Source organism: Papaver somniferum, chromosome 2 (assembly GCF_003573695.1).
Source record: "Papaver somniferum cultivar HN1 chromosome 2, ASM357369v1, whole genome shotgun sequence".
NCBI lineage: Eukaryota > Viridiplantae > Streptophyta > Magnoliopsida > Ranunculales > Papaveraceae > Papaver > Papaver somniferum.
In genome coordinates, this window is record NC_039359.1 from 111,495,793 (window position 1) to 111,518,794 (window position 23,002).

Consider the following 23,002-nt stretch of genomic DNA (forward strand, 5'->3'; position numbering starts at 1 on the left):
GTGATACTGTGTGGGCAATTGTGGATCGCTTAACAAAGTCAGCGCACTTTCTTCCTATAAAGAAGACAGACACTCTTGGCACTCTAAGTCAACTCTATGTGAAGGAGATTGTAAGACTTCATGGAGTTCCGCTGTCCATTGTATCCGACAGAGATCCCCGTTTTACATCTATGTTTTGGTAAAGCTTCCAAAAGGCTATGAGTACGACTTTGAGCTTTAGTACTGCATTCCATCCACAGACTGATGGGAAATCTGAGCGGGTAATTCAGATTCTTGAAGATATGTTACGTGCTTGCGCTTTAGACTTTAAGGGGAGCTGGATCGATCAACTACCATTGATTGAATTCTCTTACAATAATAGTTACCAAGCTAGCATCGGTATGGCACCATTTTAAGCACTCTATGGGCGTCCTGTAAATCACCTGTTTGTTGGGATGAAGTTGGCGAGGAGAGTCTTCTTGGACCTGAATATGTTCGTGAGACTACAGAGAAGATTCAAATTATTCAAAAGAGACTTCTAGCCTCACAAAGTAGGCAAAAGAGTTATGCGGATAATAAGAGAAGTCCCTTATCTTTTTTTGTTGGTGAAAGCATTTTCCTTCGCGTAAACCCTCGTAAAGGGGTAGTTCGTTTTGGTAGTAAAGGTAACTTAGCACCAAGGTATATTGGACCTTTCAGGATTATCAAACGAGTTGGTGAAGTTTCTTACGAACTTGAGTTACCGGCACAAATGGGAAAAGTTCATAACGTTTTTCATATCTCTGTATTGCGGTTGTACAAACCGGATGAGTCTCACATCATCGATTGGAAAGGCATTGAAGTTCAAGATGGCGCTACATATGAAGAGGCACCTCTTCGTATCTTGGACACAAAAGAGCAAGTACTGCGAACCAAAACAACTCGATTCGTTAAATTCTTATGGAAGTATCGCATGGTTCCGAAGAAGCGACCTGGGAGCTCGAGTCGGAAATGAAAGAAAAGTATCCGGATCTTTTTATATGTATGACTAATCTTAATTTCGAGACGAAATTCCTATAAGGGTGAGAGGATGTGATACCCTGCATTTTCCTCCACCCGTTTAGTATGCGTAAAGGATCGGGTTAAACCGGATCCAACAAAACTATTGTTTTGGACCAAATGAGAACTTTGGTCTTACTATTTACTTGTCAAATTTTTCGGTGTATTGCTTGTAGGTATACATTTTCTCATTTATAGTGTGTGGATGCGCGACATTTTTTAGGCTAGCACCATGAATTATAATCCAGTACTGGAGACTTAGGAAATTGTATAATATTGTTCCACCCCTGCTTAGTGTTAGTGGGAATGGGTGGGAATAACCATTTAGATATCTACAAGGGAAGATCAAAGAACAGGAAATGAATAAGGAAAATGAATTCTTATTGCTGTGAGAAATGAAAGGACTAGAATCAGACTATAGTAACGTATGGATTATATATAGGAGGATGTAGGATTGAATTAGAATATGAGAAGAATTTTTAAGGAGGAAAACGACTGGGTTTAAGCAATTTGGAGGTAGGTTTACTACTCATCATCTTGGAGAAATTTTTTTTTGGGTACGATCATTTCTAATTTCAAGTTTGATTTCTATGATTGTGAAATGGAATGCTTTCTTGCTCGAAATTGTTTGTCAAACTTGAATTTGTGTTTGTTATGATCAATTATTGAATGGGTATGTTGCTGCTAGTGGAAAAGAAATGATTCCAAGTTTTACTTCTCACTGTTTTTCTGTGAACTTAAGATGTTTGTAAATGAACCAAGGTTAAGAGGGTGTACGAACCAAGGTTTTCGTGCCGTGGACTCAATGTATCGAAATCTAAATGAATTGATTTGTCGGAGATTTCATTGTTTTTTATTGTGTGAATTTTATTTGATAAATGCACCATGTACGTTTTGAAGTTCTATAGTCGTTTCTTTACATTTAATCCTTTTGTTTTTCCGAGATTTCTTCCGCATCTCTTCGAGGATGAGAACGTAAACCTATTGAGACGTCATCTCACCCCAATTGACGATTTTACAGATTTTATCAAAGGGCGAAGCAAGTGAGAAGTCGTTAGTTTAAGCATGCATTACTCCTTCTTTCAATTCCATGTGTTTTGATGTTTTTCTTTGGGAGAATAAATGTGCAGACTTAGAAACATAAATTACTGCCCATGAAGTTTTTATTATATATTTGAAAGGGATTTTTTAAATGATGATTGCCTTTGAAAGCTTTATTTAAAATTTAATGTTGAAAAACCATGTTTTCTGACACATTTTTCTGCAACTTGTTATCTACGAAACTTGACACCAATAGGTAAGGATTTAGGCAACACTTTCTTAACGAAAAATATTCCTATATTTCTTGTCTACAATGGGTTCAAAGGACTTAGCGTTTCGAATTATCGTTTAGGAGATCTTTCCCTTGAAACACTGCTTTCCATAACTGAAATTTGTAGGTAGGCAGCGTGAGCGGAACTCGAGACATATTGTTGCACCTAAAGGATGGAAACGGCTTAAAAAGAATTGATGAATGCCACCATGCGTACGTACCTCTGCACTATGTTTTGCTATTTCCTCATGGTGATCTTGGATGGAGCATCGAACTTTTTCTATTGGATGGAAAAAAATACACAGATAAAAGAATGTCACATATGCAGTTCTTTGGTTACCGTCTTTTCCAGCGTAGATCAGAATATTCGACGATACTTAGAGAAGATAAACTATTCCAAGAATTCTTAGTGGATGCATGGGCTTCGACCGAACAGAATCGATTGGATTATGTGAGATTTCACCTGGGAAAATTACGCGCAGATCACTATGCTTCCATAATTAAAATGAAATTAGACAGAATGATGCCAAATAAAGGAGGTACTCCATGTTTTTATTTTTTGTACGTATCACACCTTTGACCTTTCACTGTTTTTAGATTTTCAAACGAATTGGCTCCTGCAACAACGGTTAGCAACAATCTAAGATAGTATAGTTCTCAGACGTTTGGAGAAACAAAATACATCCTTGCAATCGCAAAACCCTGTTTTCTGATATGCCATTTACTTTCACTCCAGACAAAATGTTGTGGGAACTCTTGATACATATAAGAGGGTGTGGTTGGATTTTCAACATAATATTCAAAATAACCCATTAACGTTGACTTGTAGTTCTCAGCTTTCTGTGAAACTCCATCTATCGTTCCATCTGATTCGTATATAATTCTCTGCTTCCCGTGTAAATGGATTGCCAATCTTACGACGTTTGGTTCTTCCTTATGCATGGAATAATCGAATAGACGATGTGCAGCTTCAGGCGGTCCAATATACCTTGCGTCAATGTATATCTGCACCTCATCTACAGATCCAACGATCACTGTTGTCTTATCAAAACCTTTGTATATGTACTTGTTGATATATTTAACTGCTCTTATACCAGCGCATACTTCGACATTTATATGGCAGTTAAACATCCTAGATAAGTATGGGTTGTAAGGTACAACGTCAGTGTTGTATGCCTTACGTCCATGTTTTACTATAACTTCTCTGTCGTCATCTCTCCGACGATATACTGGGTATCCTCCGCTATCTAAACATGTGGTGTCATTGTATTTCTTAGGGTAATTTTTAGTACACCTTCCCTTTTTCATGCAAGGTGACTCTGGATTCCTATCACCACATGGTGACATTCTTTTATCTGTGTATTTTCTGTTCTAAGAACTGCATATATGACATTCTTTTATCTGTGTATTTTTTTCCATCCAATTGAGTAAGTTCGATGCTCCATCCAAGATCACCATAAGAAAATAGTAAAACATAGTGCAGAGGTAGGTACGCAGGGTGGCATTCATCAATTCTTGTTAAGCCGTTTCCATCCTTTAGGTGCAACAGTATATCTCGAGTTCCGCTCACGCTGCCTGGAGTTTCAGGAACGATGACAGATATTTCTTCTATAGTAGGCAGATTCCTTTTGAGGCGGAAGGTCTTTGCCGAGATTTTCTGCTGGAGTTTGTAAACTCTACCGGTTGCTTAAGCCCGCAAACCTAGTCTGCAAACTTGAGAAAGGTTATATCTGAAGATGATTTCTGAACTTAAGGAAGACGAAGAAGAAAGAGAAAAAAGTGAAAGATAGAAAGTTTTTTGTTTTTCTATTTTTTCAAACTGAATTTTAAAAGAAAATATAAAATTTTTAAACGGTTGAGATATCTATTAAGTGTCTGGCCAATGAGGGGAGGAGGAATGTGCACCCGCGGGTGCACAAAGTTGGACTCCATAATATCCCCTATGGACCCCACAAAATACATACAAATATATTTTTTATTAATTAGGGTCCCATTTAATACAATTAATATATCCTTTTAATCAAATTTGCCATATCTACCATAGTGGAGAAAAAAATTTACCATGCCATGTGACATGCCAAACTACATTTTTTTGGCATACCCATAGGAATAGGCCTAATGATGAATATAATTTCACCCTTCTTCTTGCCTTTACTTTGTGTCGTCTTCTTCCCTTTTTTTTTAACAAGCAAAGGCCTTCAACGAGGCTAATGGTCCTCCTCAACTGTTGGAAGAATCCAAACAGGGGATTTAGACCATCACATGGTAGAATTGTTTTTTTTGGCCCATAGAGCAAGCTCATGAGCTACAGAATTACAAACTCTAGGTTGAAAACTAAAAATACAAGCAGATAACTTAGTAGAGAAAAAGAGAATGTCTTTAAAGATAGCATCCGTCCTCGTATCTCCATCGAAATTCCCAGCTGAAAATTGGTCGATGACAGCTTTCGCATCACTTTCTATGATGATGTGAGATAGATGTTGTTCCACAGCTTTCTTTAGGACTTTCCAGATGGCTCTTGCTTCAGCTTCTTCAGCAGAGTGAACATCAAAGACTATGGAAGCACAAAAGATTGCTTTTCTTGTGAAGTCTCGCATCACATACCGTGCACCATTTGCTCCAGAGATATTATCAAAGGCACCATCAATATTACATTTAACCGAACCGAAAGAGGGGAGCATCCATTTATCACAAATACTGACAGGCATGGTATGGGGATAGTCAGATTAGAATTCCTAGACTTCCTAGTGAGAAGCATATCTCTAGTTCTAGCTAAGACAGCAGTGAAGTTCCCCTTAATTCCTTGAAAAATGAGGTTATTTCTACCGGTCCAGAAAAACCATAAGATAGCCACAAAAAAACATTGATCATCCCCGGACACTTTAGACTGATGATTAAATGTAATACAGTTTATACACGTCTTCTTCCCTTTCTCTATTTCACAAGAAGTTGGATTTATTATTGTCCGATTTATAAAAAAAGAAAGAAAAAGAAAACACAGTTTGGGCTCCCAAGATCTGAATCAATCCGACACAGATAACAAACCGGTGCCGGAACCAAGTTTATGCGTTTATTATAAGGATATAATCAAATCGTCACCGGAAAGTCGCGAGAAAACAAAAAACAGTGTCAACCTAGCATTATCAGCTGATCCCTTTTCTCAAACAGCGTTTATTTTCTTTCAAGTTTATTAAGTGTCTCGCAGTATCAATAAAGCAGAAAATGGAGTAGGCTCTGATTTGTTGTTACTGGTGCCGATAGTGACAAACCCCATCATCAGTATACTACCGTGAGTGATGAGATGTGTGACTGGTTCGAGAGAAAGAAATAAGGAGTTTTGTTTAGAGAGATAGAGATAGAGATGAGAACTGAAACCCAGACATCGTCTGCATACAAGGAGTATATTGCAGGTTTAGCTGGTGGATTAGCTACAGTTGCTGTTGGTCATCCCTTTGACACTGTCAAGGTCTGCCTTTTTTCTATAGTTCTTGATAATTTGCCGAATCAATTGTTAAAATTGGATTTCTATTTATTTATTTTTCATTTTATTTCTGTTCTAAGAAATGTGTTTGTTATTGTGGGGAATTTCTGAAAATTTTAAATTAACTTGGTTGTTATGTTCAGCAGTTTAAATCATCTTACTTCACTTAAACTGAATTTCTGTAATTATACACAATTGAAAAGAATTTTCATTTGGGTAGTAGAAACAATGACCGGTATCGAACAATCAAGTGTACTTCAATTTATCATACAGTAAAATGTAGCTTGAGGAGCTGCAAGAATTGAAAGTTATTACCAAAACAGTTAGGTTATTAGGCATCAAAAGACCAATCTTTACTTAATTAGGTTTGGATCGATATGCAGCTTTATTTGTTCTAAGCTCCAGTTCCAATAGGTTACGTGTTTACTTTTAAAGAAAATTTAATATGATAAACACAATTGACGAAAAAAAAAGGAAAATGCTGAAGTTGATTGTATAAAGCCTATGCTGAAGTCGGTATTTGTATGCGCACCCGTTTGATTGTTTCCCTTGTGTTAGTGGATTTACATGGTGTTAAAACGGGCCCAATGGCTTTACTAGCTTTCTTGTTTACCGACCTTTCTAGGAAGTACTTATGGACCATGGTTCTCACATGTTTTTTTCATTCTATGTATCAGGTGAAGCTACAAAAACACAATACTGAAACTCATGGAATTAAGTACAAAAATGCGTTGCAATGCAGCACCAGAATTCTGACAAATGAAGGAGTATGCTTCTTGTACTTATAAGATGTAAATGAATTTAACTTGTTTCTCTATATACCTATGCGCTTTCATTTAAACTTTCATTCGGATGCGCAATTACATGCAAGACTTTGAGGAACAAAACTGTTTCTTGTTTCCATGTGCATATCTTGACTATAGGATCCCAATGGTATGGTGAAGAATTTCATGACAATGATATCCTACAGATATACACCAAATCTGTACAGATGGAAATCTATTTGTTAGTGAATAAAATGTTCCAGCTCCCATAATAGTTGAATACAAAAACTTTCAGTTACTATTAGAAGAAAAGTTCTAGGCTACACTTCTATTTGGCACCTGAAGATGAACAATTCTGGTTTTGGATTTTTAATCTTTTCTTCTTTGATAACAATGAATTTCATGATTTTGGACCACTTGAACTAGTATTCATCTGGAGGTATGTGATTGGACTTGCTTAAACTAGCTCAGTCATCATATGCCATTTGCCTTCTTTTGTGCAATGTTCTACATTTAAGCATTATTTCTGGGCAACTCAGCAATCGATACATTTCACAGGTAAAAGGGCTTTACCGAGGTGCAACATCTTCTTTTCTCGGTATGGCATTTGAAGGTTCGATAAGTTTTGGTCTTTATTCTCAACTAAAGCAATCACTTCAGGTAATTTTCCGGTTTTCACATACAAGGAAAATAACTGGACTGGCTATTATTTACTATCTCACTACTGGGCTCTTTTTTCTTCTTTTATTTCATCTTTTGACATGATATCGTTCATCCTGCACTTCTTTAGGGAGAATTAAATAGCAGTAAACCACAACTCCAGGCCATCATTCCTGCTGCTGCTAGTGTTGGATCTATAATCAGTTTTATACTCTGCCCATCGGAATTAGTAAAAGTAAGTGAATTCCAGAATACATATACGATTTTTTATTTTATATGTTTTTGGTTTTTTATCTGATACACGTGATCCTGCACTTTTCCAGTGTAGAATGCAAGTTCAAGGGACTGACTCGCTGATCTCGAGGAATGATAGATATAGCAGTACCCTTGATTGTGTTTCTAAGACCTTTAAGAATGAGGGGGTATAATCCAACTTAGAATATTTATGAGTTTTCAATTTTCAATTTGATGCAACTTAAGCTGATGTTACGCAACCATTGTCAGGTTAAAGGTATATTTCGTGGAGGTTCTGCAACTTTTTTGAGGGAGTCTGTGGGGAACTCTGTTTTCTTTAGCTGTTACGAGTATAGCCGTCACTACATGCGGTTGCAACTGGATTCTTCCTTGTCTGGACACCGTGATCAACAGTTGAAAGTGTTGACGGATGTCGGGGTTGGTATTGTTAGTGGAGGGCTCGCTGGTGTAGCTGTAAGTAATTTTCAAAATCTTTCTCCTAACTTGGCATCAAACATGAATATTGTCTCATATGGTTTCATTCTCCCTCTTGACAGTTTTGGTTGACCATTTTGCCAGTGGATGTGGCAAAAACTGTGATTCAAACCGCGCCAAATACAAAATCTAGCCGGAATCCCTTTCAGATACTTGGCTCGGTAATGATCACTTAGTATTTGGTATTTATTATAGTGCAACATTTTCTTCTCATTCTTTCCGCATCACTTTGTTGGTGAAGAGGCCTTTGACTATGGTTCATGCGATCTTTGACTCTTGATAAATATAAAACGGAAATCATATATTTCCCACAGAGATTGAACGTGCCTTATTACTGTGCATGGACCGTCAAAGTGTACTCAGCAAATATTGATAAAGATTTCCCAATATATTTCCCACAGAGATGCCAAAACAATTCTTTTTACCATTCTTGAGCTTCTATATGTCCAAGTAAGTACTCCTTCATGTGAGGATTTCTTTTTCTGGTTTCCACAGATATACAGAAAAACTGGATTTAGAGGATGTTATGCAGGATTGGGTCCTACACTAGCAAGAGCATTTCCAGCAAATGCAGCAGCAATTGTTAGCTGGGAGCTTACTGCAAAACTTCTAGGGATCAGGCCTGATCGTGATTGAGTAATTTTATTTTTATTTTTGATAGTAATTTTTGGGATCACTTGCTCATTCCTTAGGCATCTATTTGGTTGTCAGCTAATATAACCTTGGCTCATGTATGATCCCTGGTCTCAACTTTGTGTAATTGATGAGCCATTTTTTGATGTCAAACCTCACTCGGTAATAAGAATTCAGAAGTGGACCCTGCGTAGCATTTTCCAACTTAATTTTGAAGTGGCAATGAATAAGTTGCAAATCAGCATGCTGTTTTACCCCTGCTGCTGATGTTACTTGGCTTGTGGTGGTACTGGTTTGCAGGGTTATTGTAGAAAATTGGATCAGCGGAATATAAATATGCAATCTCCAGAAAGCAGAAACAGCCCACTGTTGGCAGCCGGTACTATAAAACATGAAACTGGACTGCTATTACAATTATCTAATTTCTACTTCCAGTCTTGATCTTATGTTTTCCGCTTCTTTGATAGACAGACATAATATGCACAATATCAGCAGTGCATCAAAATATGACAGAAGAGAGAGAGCATGCGCTAAAGTTTCCTATCTACTTTGAAAATGTTTAGCATTTCCAGGGTGAGTGATTTGAACTTTCTTGGTTTCACCAGTTCGCCTGCAATGATTTTCCTCCAGCTGCGGGTTCTTCCCTTGTTGGCTTGAAACTTCTCCATGGGATTCGGAAGAACTCTTCCTGCGTCTATCGTTATGTCCAGCTAAACGTCTGCGGCAACTTCTTTTAGTTTCATCAAACTCGGAGACTTCATGGAACCTGCATAAAGAAACATCATATGCCTTTCCAAATCCGAACAGAATAGATCAAAGCTATAAGGAACAAAAGGTCCAGGGTACCACACTAGGAAAGTAAGTGGGAACAGTTCTCCACTAAAATAATCTACCTAATTAAATATGCTAAAATGGGGTTTGGTTATCAAACCAGAGCAGTGGAAGATATTTATAATCGAACTGGCGAGAATTGGAAGGAATTCTGAGCCTTCAAGAGTAGCTACAATATCCATTTAGGTACACAATTTTTTGTATATATCACAGTTTTTCATCCCCTAAATGGAAACTAAACAGCTCACATAGACCTGAAAACTAAGCAACTGTCAAGCTGATCTGGGCATTCTACTTAAACAGTAACTTGATCACTGGGGAAATAAGAAACCAAAAATTATAGAATTTCAAAGAAAACAAGAACAATAGTGATCCACTAGTATGAGTTAGGATTTATAGACCTGCTACATTGCTGACAGAACCTCTGATGAAGTCCAGCAAGAGGAACAACAGAAGCTTTAGAGTGGAACTCACAAACTTTATGTCTTCTATGGTAAGTTTTAGCATCAGTAAGATCAGCCTTACACTTTTCAACTTGACAAAAAGGAGAAGGAGAAGAAGAAGAAACCCCAATTCCTTCATTTGAACAGCTTCTCTTGCCTTTCCTTTTCTTATCACTAGTACAACCAAGTCCTAATCCCACTTCTTCATCATCATCTTCAACTAACAAATCCTTGGCAGTCTTCTGTGTAAAACCCTCTTTCGTTTTAAACCCATCGTTATGCTTCTTGCTGTCCATTGTAGTAAGAACAAACGAGAGATGGAGAGTAAGAGAGGAGAGGGAGAGGGGGAAAAGATCTGGAAGAGAGCAAGAGAGAGATTCGACAGTGAAAGAGGGGAAAAGTGGAAAAGAAAGAGTAAAGGAAAGAGGAGATTTGGACCACAATCCGTAAAGCTCCACTGGTGTGGTTCTTTCCCTGTAGAGTGACAATGATTGAGCAGTAATAAAAAAAAATGCTAGTGTTTGCTACATACTTTACAGTTTGTTTGTTACTGTCTATTACGAAACGGACATCAAAGAATTACTAACGTACAATAGTAAGAAAAATGGGAAGAGATTCATTTACTGATGGTCCTGCAAGCTTAGATTAGTATTTGGAGAAAGATGTCAACATTTACATTGGCTACTAAGCTGCAAAACTCATTCAACAGTTCGCATCCCATTTCACTCCTAGTTTTGAAGAATAATAGCACATCTATCTTTGCAGATCATCCATTGCCGTGAAAACCGAAGAACAAAAGATATTCCACGTACAGAATACTACTAGATTATCAAACTAGAAGGAAAGAGAAGTAGCAACACAGCAGAGATAGGATATTAATATCACTAGAAGAAACGATTTCGCAGAAAGCTATCCAAAGCATCCTAAAATAAATAAATAATTCTTCTACTTCAACGAGACTATCTATGAGAGTAGGAGAATTTATATGACCTGAAATAATGCTTCTTATTATGAAAATGCACCAAAACTCTATCAATTTTGCTATCACCAGTTGGTTCACACATACTCCAAGTATAACAAGCTAGACCTCACTATTTTTCAACTTACTGAGTATTATTCCAGAACATTAAAAATAAAAAGGAGAAATCTAAAGGGAGACATTTAGTGTTGGCTTGATTAGAGTTCTTAAAATGTACATCACAAAGCTTGCTGGATTAGAGATTCACTTGATCAATGTAACTCACTTACAATTCATTTCTCTTCCACCAAGTTAACCTTTTCTTCGGCAATTCCTGTTTCTTCCTCCACGCCTTCTTTTATGCTAACAACTGGCTTCCCTTCGACCTTTTGAGATCCCGTCAACCTTGCCAAAGTCACAAAAGAAACTCCTCCAAGAACATTATTCATACACCTCAAGACGACAACTGAGCCCTTAAACACAACTGGAGGGAGACCCTTCGCTAACAAAAATTCGATCCCGTTGAGAGTTTGATACCTAAAGTTACTGCTCAAACCCATATGAGTCGCCCAAGTCATTGCATTCAAAAGTGTAGGTGGAGGCTTGTTTGGTGTCTCAAAATTAGGATCCATCTTCTTTCTCGTTAGAATCAATCCATTCGAAATAGCAGTTCCAACAAGTCCAGCGGCAAACCCAACCGCAGCAAAAACAGCTCCTTTGTAAACAAAAGTCCCAAATCGATCGAGAAGAGTAAACATCCCGGGTTCAAACATATGGCTCTGTGGACAGCTAGCAAAGATGGCAGGAAGAGATGAAGATGCTGAACCCATTGTTGGGGCTAACAGATACATCAGAACGAAATTCAGAATTGATCCGACAACAAGAGTTGAGAAAACAAAATCCAGCTCGTTAAGCCCAAAATTAGGGCGAGATGCCATATCACCAAGAACACATGCACTCACACCTACAATTTCTTCCATTAAAACCTTAAACGGGAATTGTGGATCGGCAGCAACCCTGGATCTCCAACCATTCAGTAAAAGCCCTAAAATTCCAAAACTAGATGCAGAAGATTGGTTGTCTGAATTGCCATCACCATCATTATTGCGTCGACCAGAGTCCCCTCCTCCACCATTGTTTCCATCTCCTCCTCTGTTGTGATTACCAATCCCACTACCACTACTGCCACCAGTGTCCGCGGATAGTTCTGCATTTACAGAGAATTTGGGCTTTGAAGATTTGGATTGCAGTAAAGATAGTGATAGATTAGCAGGAGAACGAGAGTTGAATGAGATATTAGATGGACTAGAAAGAGGGAGTGATGGAAGACGAGAAGAAGTTCGAGTTGAGAACTGAGAGTTTCCAGCGAGGTCGTGTGGGTTTGACTGAGGAGAAAACCGAAGCTGGGCAACGGCCGCCATGCTGGCTAGTAGTTGTACGGAACAGACAAGCTAACCTCTAGGCAGTGATGGATGTTGAGGCTAATAACCTTCTTGTGTTGCAAGCTCAAACCCTACAAAAAAGGAAAAGAAATAGTATTAATCAGGGAAGTACAACAATGACAGCAAGCAATGTGATTAGAAGATAAGCTTCACCTGCAGAATATAGGATTATGACCAAAAAAACTGTAGAAGCCAATTAATCAAATACCAACAATCTACTCAAATCTAAAAGTAAAATAAATCAAGAACATCCTAGTCTAAATAAAAAGTTGGAATCTAGGAATAAAGGTGCGTAAATGTTTGTATAGTTGCGCAAAGAAAATTTTTAGATAATGAAATGAAATTGCAAATTCAAAAGGAAGAGACTAAATACATCATGTAAAGTAATGATAGTTTAACAAACAACAAATCCCCCAATCAAAATGACATGAAATACCATGTAAGTCACACTGTAGTTCAAAAGAAATAAGACTTGTCAAAGCTAATTGATCAGAGACAAGAAGGGATATGAAGAAGGCATACATGCAAAATTAATCACATGCAAACCAGTACTCAAAATAAATCACACTAAACAAAGAAAATAAGGGATATGAAGAAGGCATACATGCAAAATTAATCACATGCAAACCAGTACTCAAAATAAATCACACTAAACAAAGAAAATAATGATTAAATGCCAAATAGTATAACTAATTCGATAAAGCACAGTGACAGATAAATTTTTCATCCCATGAACCAAACAAAAGCACAAAACAAAAGAGTGCTGAAGGTTTAATATGGTCGGTCCCATTAGATAATAGACAAATTTTCCATCCGTAAACCAAACAAAAAACATAAAACAAAAGAGTACTGAAAGTTTAATATGGTCAGTCTCATTAGATACTACAAAAGAGATTATTCAAACAAAAGGTTTAACAGACATATTTTTACAAGAAACGAGCTCGCCCAATTCATTACTTAAGGATGCTACTCTAAAGCATTTAGTAAGTGGTTAGATAGGATTTTAATAAGCAAGTGCTCATACTGTAATCTACTGAAGTGGCAAAATCGTTCACATAGCAGTTGCAAACTCATAATAATTTAAGTATGAACTTCGGCGAGATACAGTTTTGACCAGCTTGGTAATTAAGTGCAATACTTTAAATGTACATCAAACAACCAAAAGATGAAGTGGACCAAAACATCCACATGCACATTATGAAGAACAACCTTAACAATAGCATCGATTTGATAAAGAAAGTAGTCTTATAAGTTTATAACCTAACCACTCCAAACATCATAATGCTGCCAGAAGTGTATCCAAATCAGAAATTTTATCAAACAATACGTGTGCATTATAAACTTATTAGAACTAGTATTCTAATTTATAACAACTTAGTCAACATTTTTCAAGTGATGAATAGCCTGAAAACAAGTAGAGCAGATTCAGAAAAACAAGAGAAACATCAAATTGATCATGAAAACTTCTTTACCCTTGTACATAGAATGTACATATATGTTAAATAATCCTAACTTTTTGATCCAGAAACATGAAACCGATCATGAAAACTTCTTTACCCTATATGTAGAAACCCAAAAGATGTATATATATATACTAATTTTTGGTTCAAAAAAAATCTAGGGTTTGGTAAATCTATCAAAAAGATGATAAAGATGATGTAAACAATTACATCAGGGAAAGACCGGAGGGAACTTAACAATAATCAATGATGCGAACATGGAAAAATTAGTGAGAGTTACCCCGACTTGCAACATGGAAAAATTAGTGAGAGTTACCCAGACAAGTCGAGAGCAAGTGCGTTGCACGTCGATGCATAATTACACTCATGATAACATAATGTCAGACAGTAATAAACCAGACATATTTTTTTAAATCCAGGAGTTAATCCTTTGCAATCAAAGCATCCAAAAAAAAAGAGGGCATATCTTAGCAGACTCACCTGACCTTATAAACCCCTCATCCTACCTAAAATTTAAGGTACTTGTGAAATAAAATAAACATTTTATTACAACATACATACACAAAGCTTACTACACTTTGATGCCAGAGCCTCTTCAAGTTCTCCCAACAGAGCAAAAAAAAAAAAACTTTACAAAATAAAATCTTGCAAGTTATCAGTTGTTTGACCATCTACCATAGTTACCTTTATCAATTCGGTCAAGTACAATCACTGAAATAATATCACTGAAGTTCTAGTGCCGAAATTATGTTACGCAGACCAACATCATCTCTGCATCAATTTCTTCCCCACTAATAAGAACATTATTCAAAGATATATAAGAGAGCAATCTCATAGCATAAAATAGCCAATGTAAATAAAAACATAGTTCTTCACCTTGGAAAGTTGAAATATCTCTAATAATTGGCGACTTTAGGTGGCATTCTATATGGTAATTTGTCCGTCACACTTTTATGGTCCTCTTTTTTCATTTTCTTTTTCAATCCTGATTTCTTCCTAATTCATCCAATGGTTTTCAAATTTGTTTCTGTTTCTTCTAAATTACCAACAACTTCACTCCAATTTCAAAAAAAAAAAAAATTTACAGAAATTCTTCGAATAAAAGGTCATCAATTTCAAAACCATTTTTTTCCAGTTTTGTCAATTTCATCAAATTGAGAAAATCGGAACTCAAATTGAGCAAATCAGAACCTTTTACACTCCAGTTTCATACAACTACAACAAGAAAATGTTCCAATTAAAGAATTAGTTGATCTAATTCGATCAATTGCAGTAGCAAAGATTGGAAATAAACCAATAAAAAAAAAACAGTAGCAGAAAATAAGGTGAAGAAGATGAAGTCTGGCCCGAGAATTCACCGAAAACAAAATTACAAGAAAAAAAAATCAATTTATGATGAAAAGTATAAAAATGAAACTTAATTTACAAAAACAGACGAACCTGCAGATTTAGCATCAAAATAACAGCATCACCACCTTTGAAAATTGATTAGATTGAGATTTCTTGTAACTTGTTGTCCAGCTTCCTGTAAAACAACTGTTTATGGTTTCTTTCTTTTTTGACAAAGAGAGAACTAAGCGTTGGCCGTTGGAATTGAGGAGGAAGTACATGAAGATGGAAGAGGAAGTTAAAAGAAATGTTTTTCTTTTTAGGGTTTTGTATAGCAACACTAAGGTATCACCCAGGCCTTCGGCCTGGGCTCAACTTCTCGTGCGCCTTCGGCACGTGGGACTTTATGATTTTAGTATTTTTCATTTCACTTTTTCCTGTGACGTCTAGTCTTCCGTAGACTCCCTGTGATCAGCATTTAGGGCAGGCACTAGTCATACAGGTGGGACAGTCCACACCATATGGTCGGCGTTTTTCTTAGTCCATTGCGCTAATTCATGGGTTACATTGTTTCCCAAACGGTTAACAAAAATAAAAGAGAGAAACTTAATCTTCAGACTCAAGGTTTTGATATCTTCAAACAAAGGATGAGTGTGTTGATCCCCTAGAAAGCTTTTGTTGTTAATCTGCTCAATAATTCCAACTGCATCACTTTTCGCGATAACCTTTTCATCTTTCCTAATTAAAGCTATCCTTAGCGCCTCTCTAATTGCTTGTCCTTCTGCTTCTTCTGCAAAAAAAAAAAAAAAAAAAAACTAAGTTAGTTGATTCAGCTAGTATGAATGAGTGCTTCGAGTCGCGGATAATTAAACCCATTCCCCTATTGCTGGAATTCAGGTTCCAAGCTCCATCAGTATTAAATTTTATCCAACTGTCTGGAGGAGGCTTCCAAGGAGAGGATTCCCGGTGATTTGCATCGATCGTAGCGATTCGATTGAGAGGAGTAGCTTCATGGGACGTCAATAGCATTGATTTAGCTCTTGCCATTATAATTGATAGTTCTTCAATATTGCTATGGTGAACAATCTCGTTTCTACTATTCCAAATTGACTATAAAAGACAAGCAACTAAGGGGAAAACTACGGATATCCTATAAGAGTCTTTGTAAAGGTTGAGTTGGAGCCAAAATCTGATTCACTGATGGAAAGTATGACTCTAAAACTGTTGAGTATTCATATTAATCATACACCAAACTCTTTTAAGCTTTTGGAAAGTAACAAGTGAATGCGTAATTGATTTAGGCTTCATCTTGCACTTAGGGCAAAAAAATTCGGAGATATGTACGCGGGAGCTGAGAATTGCATTCACATGCATCCTTTGTTAGTTTTGGGCATAAAATTGAAATTTTCTAATTAAATTGTATGTCTCGTAATTTTATTTCACTTGCAAAGATTTGACATCATCTAGGATAACACATGATTGGATTTGTGATTATCCTGTATTCATTAACATTATCCCCAGACTGGTTGATTTGAAACTGACAATAGTAAGGTTGTTATTTAGAGAAGTAAAGTGAGTAAGATGGTGGTTCATGCGAAAGAAGTTGGTGTGAACATATATTAGACATTAAAGAGAAACATCGACACATTTGGAGGTATTCTAAGTATTGAATGACCAAATGAATTCAACTCAACAAATTAAATAAATAAAATACTTCTCAATATAGATAACCTTACTGCGCCATTAACATTTGTTCAATAAAGTACTCTTCAAGATAACAATTACATGTTTTGCGACATTAACTGAATTGTATAATCAACTTGAAAAAGCGCACTTCAGCATTAACATTTTCTTATCATATATAGGATTTTTCAAGAGAGACGGCAACAACGAATATGTCTGAGTAGACAGTTGACAGCTTACCATCACTTTCGCTCTCACTCCTTCGGAAGGCATTCCCGAACCCCGTCTAACGCCAAGCCCAACTCCACAGCCTCCTCCTTTGAACCCATATACAAAAATCAAATTTTGTATTGCTGTGAAAGAGAAATCTTTTTTTCTGCAAGTAAAAGCAACCACCGAGTCCGTGACCCAAGACACCCAAAGGCATATTTGAAACACAATAAGATGATTAATCAAAGCACATTGGCATACTTATGAGTTTTTTTTCAATCTTTTGATAAATCAAGGTGCACATGAACCAATTGATAAACCGGATTTATATTCCCGAAAGACAGCCTAGTATTATCAATCACCTCACAATAATCTTAATTGTATGGTAGCGAAACAAGATATTGTGGAATCACTAACGATGAGACGAAGATGTTTGTGACTACTTTTAATCGTACGTATCGAAGATCAATCTCAAGAAAATTTTAGCAAAGATAATACTCAATCACGATAGTAAAAGTAAGATCAGAACACGCAACTACAAAGAAAATAGTTTGCTCTGGCTTCACAATCCCAATGAAGTCTTCAAGTCGTTAACCTACAGGGTTTCCTGAAGGTTAAAGGAAAATCGACTCTAGTCGCAACTAGTATCAAACATGAGGTGTGGGGATTAGGTTTTCCAGTTGCTAGAGTTCTCCCTTATATAGTTTTCAAATCAGGGTTTGCAATCAATGTTACCTTGGTAACAAAGCATTCAATATTCACCGTTAGATGAAAACCTGATTAGATTCAAGCTAATATCTTTCAATCGTTAGATCGAACTTAGCTTGCTATACACAAATGAAATGTACCCTCATTTAGGTTTATGTAACCGTACCTAAACGTGTGCACCATGTTGGCTCAACAGTAGTTAACCGAGGTTAGCTATATGAACACTCTCATATCAACCTTATTCATCTTAACCATAACTAGTTCAAATGACTCAAATGAAACTAGTTAAAAAGTTGTTCAATTGCTATATTCTCATAGAAGTATACAAGAACACAATTGAAGCAAAATCGGTTTGATTCACTCAAATAAATTCATGAACATTATAGCCACGGTATGCAAATAATGCATTCCTTATTATATAAATGTATTTGTTCATGTCACAAACGATTTTAGAACTTTAACCACTCAAGTATGCAAACGGGTACGCATACTTGAATAGCCGGACCAAGTTTGGTTTTCGCCAAAATGCGAACGGGTACGGATACCTCCAAACCCAGCAGAATTTTATGGGCATGAACCTTATGCCAGTATGCGTACGGGTACGCATACTTAGATTCCCCGACTTCTCAAACCAACAGGTATGCATACGGGTATGGATACTATGGTTCCCAGACATGGATCACATATATGCAAAAGTGCATAACATGTCTATAATCCAATGTTGGTTAAGTGTTCTAAACTCTATTTCAATCATTGTAACTTTCTTAGAGGATGACAATAGCCGTTTTCACACACTATTAGCATCAAAGCAATTTTTAAGTTATTGAAATAGTAATAACGAAACATTCCAAGTCTACACCAAATAATTGTATCACACAAACCATGTAAGATATTACTCGGCGATTTTCACATGACATCTTTTGACTTTCGTCAAGAATATAAGATGAACTTGGTTGAAGCGAAAGCTTACCAATACATATTTCGATAAATATGTAAGCGAGTTAAACTCAGCTCGAAATCTCAAATGTGCACAATTGAAAACTATAGTAATACGACTTTTGTCTAAATATAGGAGATAGAGTATAAATAGACTTTCCAAGTGATAGATGAGTTTTAGTATCCACATACCTTTTGTTGATGAAGTTCCACAAGCTCTCCTTAGTAGTTCGTCGTATTAAATTGATGAACGCCGTGAAGTATAATGCTCGACTACACAATCTATCCTAGTCCGAGATATTACTATAAGTAGACTAGAAATTAAGACTTATAGTTTTGATCACTAACATTGACAAACAAGCTTGAGATAGCAACGCTTGCGAGTTCGACCAAGCAGTGCTCTAACAGAAAGTATTAACAGATCCAAAAATGACTGAATTGTACAAAAAGCATGTCAGTAATTGATTATCTCAAGATGAATACGTAAATTTAATAATCAAATACCGGCAACATACTTACAGTTTTAAAATCGACTGCAAAAACCACTCTTTATTGAATTTTTTTCTTCAACCTAAAAGTGTCTCCGTTCTTTGAGGGGAACCTAAAAGCAACCATATTTTTCGCAATTATCTTATGATCGGAACAGAGATGAAGATGAAAGTCATTGCAGATGAAAAAAGATGATTTGAGGGTTTTTGAGATGTCTATTAATATCTGTAAAGCAAATAATGAGATAACTAAATTAAAAAGAACATAAACAGAGAGGAATATTGAGGAGTTAAACTCTCATGTCTTTTTTTCATGGTCGGAAATAAAAAACTAATTCGGGGGAAATAAATCGAAACTGATTTCAGTTCTTTCTCGATTGAGGAAGTTATTGGAAGTTACTTACGAAGGACTACACGTAGGTAGAATATAGAGAAATACTAGGAGGTTGTGACACGTATATGTCAATATGGATTGCAGTCGGACAATAATTCTAGGTATACCGGGAGATAATCCCGTAAAATATACCGAGTTAGGTAAAAATAATGTGGACCCCACCCTTAAAAGCACCCCCCGCAAATCTCCGGTGGAGCCCACATATTTTTTTTTCACTCGGTATATAACACGGGATTATATCCAGGTGAATGTAGCATTACTGAGTACGTTTTCAGACCCTTTGTGTCTGATGAAGTAAGACAAAGAACGGTGGATTTGTGTGTACATACGGAAACCGGCGGAGCAAACCTTCTCCTAGTGGGATTACAAAATCTTAACCACACTTTGTCGTTCCCAGAGTCCATCCCGACCACTCTTTGTATTTTCCAAAAATTCAAATGTGTCGTAGTTATTGATTATGACGATATTGCCCTTAGTAACATTTAAAAACCTAACAGCAGTGCATGCTTTGAATTACTACTCGTAGAAGGCAAAGAAATTTCAAATACGGAGGCGAAGAATCAGATATTTTTGTGAGAAGGAATTGTGCCAGGGAATATCCGTTATATTAGTATTGGCGAACTTTTTGTCCAATACTAGAATTCAAGACGTATTTTTTTCATGTACATAACAAAAGCACAACCTAATTTTTCTTACAAGATTAAAAAGGTGATGACTAAATACAACCCACGGTAGGATTGAATATAAACCCTTGCGAAATATTATTGACTTTATTAATGGGGGTAAGCAGTACTCAACTTAACCTTCATCGTCTACCTTCTCTCACAAAAAATATGTGTCTGCAGGTTTTATATGGAAACAGAACAACGAAAAATCTTAGCCTCGTTACATAATCAATTAAACAAAACCCAACAATGGCATACTTACCAATGAATGTTAGATACCTCAAAAAAAAGTGGAAAGTCATAGATATCCATCTAAGAAATCCTTATGCTCTATTAACTCTCTTTATTCTTTTGGAAATGCAATTGGTTTTGGTCAAGTTCATGATCTTTTTTGTAGTTCAAGCTTAATCTTATAGTTAAAAGACCCGTGAACAGACAACACAAATATTTGTTGTGAGCAAAGATTAAGATTGATTAAGAACAGCAAATAAAATCAGGATCTAGGAAAAAATTAAACAGTGAAAAATTGGGAGAAGATAGTTGAGAGTTTTGTCTACCCACTTCAATAAAGTTTACAATAATTTACAAAGGTTGTATTTAGTTTTAATATGGGTTGTATTTAGTCATTGCCATTAAAAATAAGCTAGAGCATTTTAGAACGACTATACTCGCCCCAGTAGATGATTATCATCCTAAAATATTGAATCGTAACCTAATTTTTCTCATATAAAATAATTTTTCTTAATTAAATTACTCCATGTGACTCTGTGGGTACTACATACCCACGTATAATTGTAACCTAGTAGTTTATATAAATGCATCCTTCAAGAAAAAAAAGAAATAAGAAGAAGAATATTGAACTAATTATAAATATATCAAATTTCAGTCGGCCTTCACTGCTGCAACAATAATCTAGTTCTAATAGTACCTTCTATTCATAGTACCATCAAAGTAATAGGCTTTTACCTAACAACATCATAAAAATGTTTTATGTAAAACAAAGTCTCCGAAAAAGGAGATCTTTAATCTCTATCCATTATGACCTTATCGTTGGAACAACCTATAGATTTCAAACAAATATGCGAAGAAATTAATACGATAACGAATTATTATAAACCTAAGTTTTCATTCCTAATTCCCAAATTCTCATAGAATTTCATATAAAAATTTAATCTAAATACCAATAGTTAAGCTCAAATGCAGCTCAATTACGCAGCTATATACAATTCTACTGTATCATTATTTATTCATATAATATTTCCCCTAATTTTAATTTTCTATTCACAAAATCGAAAATTACCAAAATAAAATAAAATAATCAGTTACCACAGAAACCCAATTAATATTAATAAGTTCACTTGCTGAATTAGGTATAGAATCAATACCAAATAAATGAAAAAGCTAACATGATAGTTGAAGCAGTGCGATTCTTCAATTCAATGTGTGCCATGTTGGTTAAAGTTAAACCCTAAATTCAAAAGGAAAATATGAAAGCTAATCAGCTAATTGAATAACTTGGTGAACAAAGAATGAATTGAAGTTGAAGAAGAAAAGGGTTTAATCTGATAATATATATTTTATTGTGTTCATTGTTTCTGATCCCTGCTCAGAGCGCGACGAAGAAAATAGAAGAAATTTTCTCTGGCTTAAATTTGGTTTTATATATTTTTTCAACTTATTTCCTTGAAAGTTATATAGTTATATTCAAGGAAACCACCATAATACCATGCATATTATTCTAAACTCCTTTATCATGTCGACGGCTCATATCGATTTGTTGAAAGTCAGAAGATCGAATGGTTAGTTGGCTTTTTGTTTAGCTGATAGCCCATGTAGGGCTATTTTATATATTTTAGTCTGGCAACCACAGTGAATGATAGCATCGGATAAATAATTTACAACTACGTTAATTCAAAAAGAAGATCGAATGGTTATTTTTCTCACAGAAAAAGAAGACGGAATATTCCCGAGATCCAGCGGCTGAATTTTATAGTCAGAAATTCTGACGGCTAAATTTCGTTCCGTGTTTCCAATTGGATAGTGATTTCAATTTGGTGTTGCTGTCATTAAAGGAGGGGAGATTTAGGCTTGGGAGTTTGCTCTCAATTGCAGAGCTTTTGGGAAGAAGAGAAAAAAAATGGAGAGGAAAGAGAAAATGACGGAAAATGTTCTTTATATTTGGGTGGAAAATAAAAAGGGTAGTTTAAACTCGTGTGTGTGTGTGGGAGGGGGTGGATGTAAACTTCATTTCCATTGGGCAAGAGGAAATAAGTTGCTGAGAAAACGAAATAAGCCCTATAATAGTGATGGCAATGATAAGCATGTATATGCTACATTTTATACCCATATTTATATTAGATATGATACAATATTTTAGTTACTAATACCATTTTAGTGTTTTTGTAGAAAGTACAAGTGAATTCGATCATCCAGCGAATAAACAGCAAAATGTGAGACTTAATGGTGTTTGCGACGAAAATGGAAAAATGTGGTTGGCATGGTACTTCCATATATCAGCAACCACAATGATGAAATGTGGTTGGCCTGGTATTTCCATGTATCATCAACCACAATGATCAATTGTGTTGGTCTGGTATTTCTATATATCAGCAGCACTTATTATGCTGGCCTGGTATTTCCATGTATCAGCAGCCGGGTTGGCCTGGTATTTCCATGTATCAGCAGCCGGGTTGGCCTGGTATTTCCATGTATCAGCAACCACAATTATGAAACGGGGTTGGGCTGGTATTTCCATATATCAGCAACCACAATGATGAAATTAGGTTGGCCTGGTATTTCCATATATCAGCAACCACAATGAAAAAAATGACAAAATGTAGCTGGCCTGGTATCTCCATA

The 23,002-nt window shown here is 36.1% G+C and overlaps 4 protein-coding genes across 7 annotated transcripts; 1 reads left to right on the forward strand and 3 right to left on the reverse strand.

The window, feature by feature from the left end:
- Positions 1-4,587: 4,587 nt before the first annotated feature.
- Positions 4,588-5,037, reverse strand: LOC113351758. Its single transcript, XM_026595693.1, has one exon. It carries the CDS (start codon positions 5,035-5,037, stop codon positions 4,588-4,590), a length of 450 nt encoding a protein of 149 aa, XP_026451478.1.
- Positions 5,038-5,223: 186 nt separating this feature from the next.
- On the forward strand, positions 5,224-8,975 carry LOC113348803 (mitochondrial arginine transporter BAC1-like). Of its 2 annotated transcripts, XM_026592676.1 has the most exons (9): positions 5,224-5,795; positions 6,488-6,577; positions 7,133-7,234; positions 7,365-7,469; positions 7,558-7,656; positions 7,739-7,942; positions 8,026-8,124; positions 8,459-8,599; positions 8,897-8,975. In XM_026592676.1, the coding sequence occupies exons 1-8, from the start codon at positions 5,691-5,693 to the stop codon at positions 8,597-8,599; spliced, it is 945 nt and encodes a 314-aa protein (XP_026448461.1). In that variant the 5' UTR covers positions 5,224-5,690; the 3' UTR covers positions 8,897-8,975. The 2 variants fall into 2 exon arrangements, with proteins under 2 accessions (XP_026448461.1, XP_026448460.1); XM_026592675.1 differs by lacking the exon at positions 8,897-8,975 and having other exon boundaries at positions 5,225-5,795; positions 8,459-8,819.
- LOC113348804 (squamosa promoter-binding-like protein 3) lies at positions 8,948-10,276 on the reverse strand. Its single transcript, XM_026592677.1, has 2 exons — positions 9,829-10,276; positions 8,948-9,362 (listed from the first exon to the last, which is right to left on the reverse strand). Exons 1-2 carry the CDS (start codon positions 10,164-10,166, stop codon positions 9,137-9,139), a joined length of 564 nt encoding a protein of 187 aa, XP_026448462.1. The 5' UTR covers positions 10,167-10,276; the 3' UTR covers positions 8,948-9,136.
- A 574-nt stretch (positions 10,277-10,850) lies between these two features.
- Positions 10,851-15,373, reverse strand: LOC113348805 (protein RETICULATA-RELATED 3, chloroplastic-like). 3 transcript variants are annotated; one of them, XM_026592679.1, is made up of 3 exons: positions 15,171-15,373; positions 14,415-14,501; positions 10,851-12,341 (listed from the first exon to the last, which is right to left on the reverse strand). In XM_026592679.1, the coding sequence occupies exon 3, from the start codon at positions 12,247-12,249 to the stop codon at positions 11,122-11,124; it is 1,128 nt and encodes a 375-aa protein (XP_026448464.1). In that variant the 5' UTR covers positions 12,250-12,341; positions 14,415-14,501; positions 15,171-15,373; the 3' UTR covers positions 10,851-11,121. The 3 variants fall into 3 exon arrangements, with proteins under 3 accessions (XP_026448464.1, XP_026448463.1, XP_026448465.1); XM_026592678.1 differs by having other exon boundaries at positions 14,415-14,521; XM_026592680.1 differs by lacking the exon at positions 14,415-14,501.
- Positions 15,374-23,002: the final 7,629 nt, after the last annotated feature.

Excerpts from the sequence above, each read along its gene's own strand:
- LOC113351758 (XM_026595693.1), bottom strand. The coding sequence starts at position 5,037 with ATGCCTGTCAGTATTTGTGATAAATGGATGCTCCCCTCTTTCGGTTCG.
- LOC113348803 (XM_026592676.1), top strand. The coding sequence starts at position 5,691 with ATGAGAACTGAAACCCAGACATCGTCTGCATACAAGGAGTATATTGCA. Across the intron at positions 5,796-6,487 it reads ATCCCTTTGACACTGTCAAG|GTGAAGCTACAAAAACACAA; the intron begins GTCTGCCTTTTT and ends TCTATGTATCAG. Across the intron at positions 7,470-7,557 it reads GCCCATCGGAATTAGTAAAA|TGTAGAATGCAAGTTCAAGG; the intron begins GTAAGTGAATTC and ends GCACTTTTCCAG.
- LOC113348804 (XM_026592677.1), bottom strand. The coding sequence starts at position 10,166 with ATGGACAGCAAGAAGCATAACGATGGGTTTAAAACGAAAGAGGGTTTT. Across the intron at positions 9,363-9,828 it reads TTCTGTCAGCAATGTAGCAG|GTTCCATGAAGTCTCCGAGT; the intron begins GTCTATAAATCC and ends TTCTTTATGCAG.
- LOC113348805 (XM_026592680.1), bottom strand. The coding sequence starts at position 12,249 with ATGGCGGCCGTTGCCCAGCTTCGGTTTTCTCCTCAGTCAAACCCACAC.